The 9,660-nt window shown below is 35.9% G+C and overlaps 1 protein-coding gene across 1 annotated transcript; it reads right to left on the minus strand.

The window, feature by feature from the left end:
- Positions 1-611: 611 nt before the first annotated feature.
- Positions 612-4,011, minus strand: srxn1 (sulfiredoxin 1 homolog (S. cerevisiae)). The gene is made up of 2 exons (XM_073819360.1): positions 3,774-4,011; positions 612-3,048 (listed from the first exon to the last, which is right to left on the minus strand). The coding sequence occupies exons 1-2, from the start codon at positions 3,996-3,998 to the stop codon at positions 2,839-2,841; spliced, it is 435 nt and encodes a 144-aa protein (XP_073675461.1). The 5' UTR covers positions 3,999-4,011; the 3' UTR covers positions 612-2,838.
- Between the last annotated feature and the right edge of the window lie 5,649 nt (positions 4,012-9,660).

A 9,660-nucleotide genomic window follows, 5' to 3' on the forward strand; every position in this document is an offset into this window, starting at 1 on the left:
TCTCTCCCCTCTTACTTAGGAAGAAAAATTTGGGGGATGTAGGAGACAATCTTACAGCTTCCTTCATTTCCCCAAAAAGCAGCAGGTGCAGCCCACACTTCCCAATTTGGGTGTGTGTCTGTCTCTCTTTCTTTGTGTCTCCTCAATCAGGCGTTTTGCGTGTCAGGAGACTTCTAAGGATACATTTTTTCCAGACCGTGTGGAAGCCACAGGAAGTCTTCTCACACGCGACCATTCTTTTGCCAGAAATTTACAGTCGGGCAGGTTTGTTCCGCCGAGGCCCGGGGCCCCCTCTTCACTTCCTGAGGGGCCCCAAAGGGAGGCCAAGATCAGGGTCAGCACCCCAGGGACTCGTATATCGCCAATGGAGAAACTCTGTTATCTTCCAGCAGAGATCTACAAGGTAGTAATCGACAATCACAGGCCTGTACCTTCCTTCACGATCAAAGGACGTGGCTGTAAAGACAGGAGTCCTGCAATCAGCAGCTGCTGGTGTCCAGCTAAGCTCTGTTGCTATAAAGATTCCACATCTCTTAAAGGGACAGTTTACCCATAAATCACCCTTGTGCCGTTCCAAACCTGTATGACTTTATTTCATTTTTTTGGAGTACAAAAATAACATTAAGTGCATGGGTCACTTTAAAAGCAAGTGATTTTATTTGTGTAGTCATACCATACAAACTGTAGCAATGTTTAGAAACACATATTAAAATTCTCATAAAATTCCTACAAATCCAAAAGATTTGTTCGTTGTACTTTTTATTGTACTATTATTGACTGAGCCACCTGCAGTCTTTGCTGTCAGAGAATCTGGGTTCACAAGCGCCAGTCAGCGTTGTTGTAAAGTCTGAGAGGCCTTTTGCTATGGATATTAGGACAAAGTTAAAGGTCAAAGGGAAGTGAAATGCCGTAACATGAAGAAATCCGAGGTGCCCGTCTTCTGATCTCCTCTAGACAACAGCTGAGAGCAAAAATGACTGTGAGAGCAGCTTTCATGTCAGATTCGGTGGTTCCACTGTATTTCCTCTATATTAGTCTGACTGCGAGCCTCAATCCATCTATATATAGCAGTGTAATAAAACTGAGCTGCTGTATTCATTCCTTTTCTTCACTCCAGCCTGCAGAGGAGAAGAACGCTGGCCAGTTCTCATGACACATGACCCCCGACATGTCCTGCCATTATGGATGAGCTTCAGAGAATGTCCTACAATTCTCATGCCCCTCCACTGGCACATAAAAATAATAATTTTTATGTTTAAAAACACTGTGCATATGTAAAACACACACACAAGGCACAAAGTTTGCAGTGATTATTAAAATGTAATGATTATGTTGTGCAAAATACTCAAAGCAGATCTGGACACAATACAGGATTAAAATCTTTATGGATATGGCTGTACCAGTCCACCCGAGAGACTCATTCTCAAAGCTTGTGGTCCATAACCAAGTCCAATGGTCACCAGATCAGCACATGCCTGTGGTCATCCTGTGGATGTGCATGTTGTGTTTTGGCATAGAAATCTGAATGAAATGTCATAATATCATCAAAGGTCAGATAAGCCTATAATACATCATCTTTTTTTAAGCAAAACACATTACATTAATCATTCACCATTCACAAAATAGAACAATTGACTACAGAATACAAAAGAAAAACATTCAGTTGATTAAGTTGTAGCGATAGCCAAAAATACACTGTATGGGTCAAAATTATTGATTTTTCTTTTATGCCAAAAACTTTAGGATATGAAGTAAATATCATGTTCCATGAAGATATTTTGTACATTTCCTACCATAAATATATCAAAACCTAATTTGTGATTGCTAATATGCATTGCTAAGAACTTGATTTGGTCAACTTTAAAGGCAGTTTTCTCAATATTTTGATTTTTTTGCACCCTCAGATTCCAGATTTTAAATCTTAGATAAATATTGTCCTATCTTAACAAACCATCAATGGAAAGCTTATTTATTTAGCTTTCAGATTATCTATAAATCTCAATTTCAAAAAATTGACACCTGTGACTGGTTTTGTGGTCCAGGGTCACATAATATATTAAAATCTGTATTTTCATAAAGTGAATTAGCATTTCAAGTCGGCTCTAAAGAGTGAATATTAGTACCTTATATACCCATGTGGTAGTAATATGTACTCTGTGGCACTATTATGAATCCTCTAGGGTTAAAGAAAGTACAAAAGTGGCCTTTAAGGGCAATGTCCCAGTGACAAGCTGTTGTACTCCTAAAGGTACCATTTTTGCAATTTTTTTTCTCACAATGCAGTGAACTACGGAGGGTCCGAGAGTTGATGAACAGCTAATAACTAACTGAAAAAGTAAAATTAAGATAAAGTGTTTAAAATCTCACAGGGTACTTCAAGTTTATATTTAGGGCAAACTAAAGTGTTTTGGCTGACAAAAAAATTTGGGAATCACTTCTTTAACCAATCAGTGTTGTAATGCTGCCATCTAGTGGTCAGACTATGACCTAACAGATGAAGAGAGATCTGTTTAGTCATCATGACTTGAATCAAATTGTGACCAAGGAAAAATGATGTTGAGCAAAATATATGAATATGTCAGGTTACAGTTGTTTTGGATGATTCAAAGCTCTGTTTCATAAGAATGAAACATCTTTACAGATAGAACCTGAGAAGAGGAACTGACTTATTATTATTTCTCCAGGAACATCAAAGTGCCATTTTCAAAATTAAAAGTCTACATTCTTTATCAGTGTCATAATAAACACAATCATACACAGGATACATGTGCCTGAACATCATCTAGATGTCTGGCAGTGCAGGTTTACCACCTTAGTGTGTCTCTTATGTATGTTGGATCACTGTAGATTCGGCGTAGATGCTCCCAAGTAGGTACGCAGGTCTGAGATGTTAGATTTGATGATCTTGGCTGGTATGGATTTCATCTTTAACCTCTGATAGGCAGCAAATCGATGACATCCTCCAAAAGAATAGTAATAATTGCCCCCATTTTCTCCAGTGATCCAAAGCACGTCTATTGGAGGCACAACTGAGATATGTACGCCCTCCTGGAAAAAAGCAACATGGTCAGAAATGTGACCCTGGACCACAAACACAGTCTTTGGGGACAATTTTGTAAAAATTGAGATTTATACATCATCTAAAATCTGAATAAATAAGCTTTCCATTGATGTATGGTTTGCTGGGATAGGACAATATTTGGTCGAGATACAACTATTTGAAAATCAGGAATCTGAGGGTGCAAAAAAATCTAAAAATTGTCTCTAAAGTTGTCCAAATGAAGATCTTAGCAATGCATATTACTAATCACAAATCAAGTTTTGATATATTTACTGTAGGAAATTTACAAAATATCTTCATGGAACATGATCTTTACTTAATCTACTAATGATTTTTGGCATAAAGAAAAATCGATCATTTTGACACATACAATGTAGTTTTTGGCTATTGCTATAAATACACTCGTGCTACTTGATCTGCGGTTTTACCACAAATAAAAAAAACTAAAAGCCATGGTTACTATAGTAACCACAAATTAACCATGGTTTTGCTACTCTAACCATAGTTTAACCATAGTATTTGTAGTAAACACAAACAGTAACCAATACGGCAAAAAACATATATTACATTTTTATAATAGTAAAACCATGTTTAATTCAAAGTCCCTTTAAGGCAGGGTATTCTATAGTCTTTGTTTAATTTTTGTAAGGCACGTCACACTGAATAAGTATATTTAAACGTTAAATGTAGTCAATAGTCAATTAATGGTTACCTGAATGCTGGTCATGAGGCTTTGGACCTTCTGCTCATCTAGAACAGACGGAATGGGTCGAATGATCACATCCATTGGGATGTTATGAACGTCCTGGATGTTGTCTGAATGGATGGAGCGGTTTTCATTGCCTAAACTGCCCATTTTTCGAATGAAAACTCCGAGTGGATTCACTCTTGCGGTGCCGATGTGCTTTGGGAAAACACCGCTGAGAGTTTGGAACATCACTAGTAGTAGTTTCACCACAGTAGGGAAGTACTGTGTCTGCGCATGCGCGAGTAATCCTGCCTTGTTTTCCTCTTCCCTTCCGTATTATTAACAGACCAAAATAATAGTCGGTGCATCATATTGTTATCATCATATTATTATATTAATATTAATAGTGTTAGTATATAGTATACCGTTAGATATACAAGAGTACTATCCTGTACCTTTTAACTATTCCAGACAGGCTGTCAATTATTTACTTTTTCTGCAGGTTACATCATTACGCCAGCAGGTGGCGACAAGTGACTGTCTTTATGAGTGAATCATGTCAATGATCACATTATTGATTCAGCCGATTCAATGACGTGATGTAACGAAACGAGTCATTTTATGAATGAGCCATTAATTAATTTTATCGTATAAATCTATTACTTATCCTAACCAAATAGCATATCCACAAGTGTGAATTCTCCAATATTAAGCCCATTTTTAGGTGTTTTTAGTGAGTTGTTTTGAAAAAGCTCGCTGTATTGGAAAATACTAAAGCGAGGAGAACACGAATTTTTGCCTTTTTCAGGATTGTAAAATTATTCCTTTGTATTTATTTATTTACTTGTATATTTATTCATTCATTCATTTGCTTATTTGATTTTTCTATTATCTGTTTTATTATTGTCATTATATGTTAATTTTGTGTTGATTATTTATTATCCTTTTATGTATCACTTTATTTAGGTTATAATTGAGTTTTCTTTCCACTGGCTGTTTTCAAAGTCCCTTTAAGGGTATTCTATAGTCTTTGCTGTTATCTATGTTATTTGTAATATTTCTCGATGTTTTATTATATTGTATTTATATTTGTTATTTCACTAGTTAATTAATTTAAAAAAACTTGCATTACTTTATGAAAACAAACAAACAAAATGAGCCACTAAATCAGTCAAGAAACAAGCGACGGTCACTGAATCTGAATCGTTCACTCAAACGATTCATTCAAATTGATTCATTTTACTGATTCAAAACAGTAAAACAAACGTGGTTCAACGGTCGACCTCGCAGATTCTTCGATGAATTATTTTGGTTGGTGGAGCTAAAATGGACAAAGTACCCATGATATTGTGTCTGAAATGTAAGTTGGTTAATATTAACTTCTTGTTTGTTTAAGTTGTTGCATAAAACCCATATCGCAATTTAATATCAAAACGGCTGTGATTACCTCAGCCCCGTCGCTCGTGTATTATTGATTAAATATGATATACAGCTAAAAATAAACGATAGAGAAGGATCTCTCTGTCCTCAAACATACACAAACACCTCTTTACTTTCTCAGACAGAGTTGGGAAACTTTTTAGCTATGAAAAAATGCTAATTGTTACATATAATGCATGTGAAACTATTTGAACATTTGGAAGCTGAGGGTACAAAAAAAAAAAATCGAAATATTGAGAAAATCGCCTTTAAAGGTGTCCAAATGAAGTTCTTAGTAGTGCATATTACTAATCAAAAATGTAATTTTGATATATTTACAGTAGGAAATTTACCAAATATCTTAATGGAATATGATCTTAACTTAAGGGAAGACACTGCAGGCAGAAAGTTTTTTCATGCACCTGTCAAATTTGAGATTTTGGGCATTTGGGCTTCGGGTTTTTTCATAAAGTGTTTTTTAGACTAGTGGGAAGAAATCATCCAAAAGACACTGTTAAGTGTTTCTTTTATAGCACTTTATCTATTTGTGTCAATAGATTTCAATTACAGTACACAAATTTAAAGGCCGTTTTTCTCAAAATGAGTTTTTTCTTCTACACTGATCCATAAATCTCCACTTCAGTAGGACTCGCAAACACCAAACATTACATTTTTATTCCTGTCTATATCCTGCAGGTTTTTACAGAGGGATGTGTTCAAATAAAATTTGCTTGATTTTATACAACATTGTATTGCTCAAAAAATGGTAAAAAAAAATATTTCCTGTGTGTATTCAGAAAGTTTTTCTGAATAATGGAGTGATGAAATGAGATACCCAAATCCCCGCTGTGAATGAAACAAGAATTTAAAAAAACTGGCTTCATCCAGTCTTTAGATTTTTGTGCTAGAAATGTATGCAAATTAGCACATATTTCATTAAATAATTCCTCATTTCCATATTTAAATCTAACATTTTAGAAAACTTGTAATACAAAAAAAATGTTTGCCGTTATAAATGTAATCAATCAACTGGGTAAGTAAAGTCATAATTATTTGTTAATTTTTTACCCTATTCACCGCCAGTGTCTCACCTTAATATCCTAATGATTTTTGGCATAAAAAATTATAATTTTGACCCAGATAATGTATTTTTGGCTATTGCTACAAATATACCTGTGCTACTTAAGACTGGTTTTGTGGTCCAGGGTCACTTATTGAATATTAGTACTTTGTACATAGCATGTGCGCATGGGACTTGTTTTTTAAATAACATTAATAATGCAGAATCTAGATATTTCTCTCTTTTTTCGATGTGAAGATATTTACAAAAAACATACTTCTCACCTATAGTGTCTGATGTCTGCATCCTTGTTCTGCTATTATTGGTTTTATTTCTAAGCTAGCCAAAAAAGTCTTCCCAGAAATGATCAATCATTTGTGTCAAAAGCTGGCCTGAAAACATAACCATTGCCATACGCCAAGAAAATCTACAACAAATTTATCTCTGCAGTACGCTGGACGTTTGGCGTGATGAGGAATGAGATCTGTCTACAGTAGGTGAGATTTTTTAGATCTTGGCTCACTCTGTCTCTCACTGTGGATCATTAATGGAAAAGAAAATGAACATTTGGATCTCTAAATGCTGTGAACTGATTCTTCTGACAGGAGCAGAAGGGACGTTTGGACCTACTGCCAGCAGGCTGCAACAGACAGATGGGTTTTCACACAAACAACAGAAAACATCAAGAGCAGTCAGGCTGGCACACATAGAAGAATCAGCTAAGGAGAGAAAGTCTGGATAATGAGGCACTGCTAGCAGGAGATGATAATTCACTTTGTCCTGTGAGAAGACAAACCGTCCACTCCGTTTAGAGTTCAACTCCATAGTTACAAAGCCATATGGTGGGTTCACTAATAAAATTTAGTGACATTTTCTTATCTTAATTGTTCTATGAATACCATCAGGTTGTATGTATATAGTGGTTTAAAAGAAATAACAATTTAATTGTTTAAAAATAGATTTAAAATCACAATGAAATGGAAGTGACAGATATTTTCTTCTGTATAGCCGATGAAACAGATTATTGAAAAAGATAAATACTTGTAGGGCAGAGACTTCATCAGTTACTAGACGGAGGTGAGTTTAAGTGGACTAAATAATTAAGTTATTAAATCATCAAGTAATTATGAGGTCAAAAAATGAAAACTGAATGAAAGAATTGTTCACAATAGTATCAGTAACAATCATTTGGAAAATAGATTTAATTCATGCCTACTTTACCAAATTTTTGGTCAGTACTTATATATTCTTTTTTTTTTTACATGATGCTTCAGTAGAGACTAATATTGTTACTCTCGATTGTAGGATATTCTGTGAAATTGTGATCTGACTGCAGTGAAATATAATAACCAGCAGATGGCAGGCAAATGTCAGAATCCTGTTAAGATCGAGGTATCAGAACCACATAACAATGAAGTTTTGCAAGCATAGGACAATACCAAGTAAGTACTGACATCTGAATATGCGGCACAAATGTGATGCTGTGGTACAGTCGTACACATCACATTTATGAGCAGAAAATGATGGCATTACCACAAATCTCTTAAAAAAAGAATAGGAATCAATGGGAACACAAAGAGTAAATTTGTTGTAGCTTCCATCCTTTCTAAACTATAAGATAACTTCTGCTTCCAAGAACCCCAGAAATGCAATAAGGGTACAGGAAATATGCTCTTTGCCAACAGACTGGTGTAGTTACAGTATCTCACCACCAGGGACTGTTTGATGGAGCACTTTACTAATGAGTTGTTTCAAATAACATTCTAAAATGTGAAGTGGGGAGACCTCTGGGAGCAGGATTGAGAAACCCTGAGCAGTATCATTGTGTGGATCAATTTCCACATCTACAAGTGAGGGAGAGTCAGGGGAAGGATTACCTGCTCTTATCTCTTAAAGCAGGGGTCCCCAAACTTTTTTCTGAGAGGGCCACATAATTTTCTTTTCTTTAATGGGGGGGCCGGGTCGGTTTATAAAAGAAAATACCATGGGCCGGACTGACTACTAGTAGTAGTATTATTATTTTATTTTGATTTTACCTGTATTTAGTCTACCTTTTAATGCTAGAATAGTTTATTTTGTTATGCACCACACAGACTGATCATTTATTTTCAAAAGATATACGGGTGCATCTCAGTAAATTAGAATGTCACGGAAAAGTTAATTTATTTCAGTAATTAAACTCAAATTGTGAAACTTGTGTATTAAATACATTTAATGCACAGACTGAAGTAGTTTAATTCTTTGGTTCTTTTAATTGAGATGATTTGGCTCACATTTAACAAAAACCCACCAATTCACTATCTCAACAAATTAGAATATGGTGACATGTTGATCAGATTATCAACTCAAAACACCTGCAAAGGTTTCCTGAGCCGTCAAAATGGTCTTTCAGTTTGGTTCACTAGGCTACACAATCATGGGGAAGACTACTGATCTGACAGTTGTCCAGAAGACAAGCATTGACACCCTTCACAAGGAGGGTAAGCCACAAACATTCATTGCCAAAGAAGCTGGCTGTTCAGAGTGCTGTATCCAAGCATGTTAACAGAAAATTGAGTGGAAGGAAAAAATGTAGAAGAAAAATATGCACAAACAACCAAGAGGACCGCAGCCTTGAGAGGCTTGTCAAGCAAAATTAAAAAAACTGTGTTTTTTGAATCCCATCAACTCTGCCTTCATCATTTTCACTTCCACAGACTTCTCAGACTTTCTCAGCTGAAAAACTTTGGGTAACTGGGAGATGAGTGAAGTCTTGCTTTCGCACCTGTCCCACAAGCAGTGCTAGTTTCACCTCAAATGCTATTGAGTCATTTTGTCATCACTCTGAATTTTCACCTGTTCGATTGCGATGACATGTGATGTTGAATGTACCATTGTGTTGGTGAATTTAACAAATAAGTAGGCTGTGTTAATAACTAAAGGAATTTTTTGTTTGGAAGCCAACCTTTGTAATCAAATACCGATATGATATAAGTAAAACATATATTTCAAATTTTTCATTTTTCATTTTTCTGCCATTGCTCAGAGGGCCGGTCCAAATGTGGGGGCGGGCCGCATTCGACCCGCGGGCCTTAGTTTGGGGACCCCTGTCTTAAAGGGTAATCAGTAACTACTGTAGCTTACTAAAGGCGTCCATGGCCAGAGCACGTGCACACACATTTACATATACTGTTGAAACCACATCGATTTCATCATATGAAGACGCTTAACCACTGACATTCCCTCTTTTGACATTGTTCTTGTTTCTTGTAATTAGGATCAGTGATAGCAAATTAAACCTCTGCATCATGTGCCGGTAAAGGGTAAAGCTCAGTAGGACAGTGTGTTGTCAGGACTCTTCACTGAGAGTTGAGTGGTTTAGGGTTGCATGTTCAATATTGCAGATGATGTTGTTTAATAATTGATTCTTATGAAATCTAATGGTAGCATCAC

This window comes from Garra rufa, chromosome 15 (genome assembly GCF_049309525.1).
Source record: "Garra rufa chromosome 15, GarRuf1.0, whole genome shotgun sequence".
In the NCBI taxonomy this organism is placed as follows: Eukaryota; Metazoa; Chordata; class Actinopteri; order Cypriniformes; family Cyprinidae; genus Garra; species Garra rufa.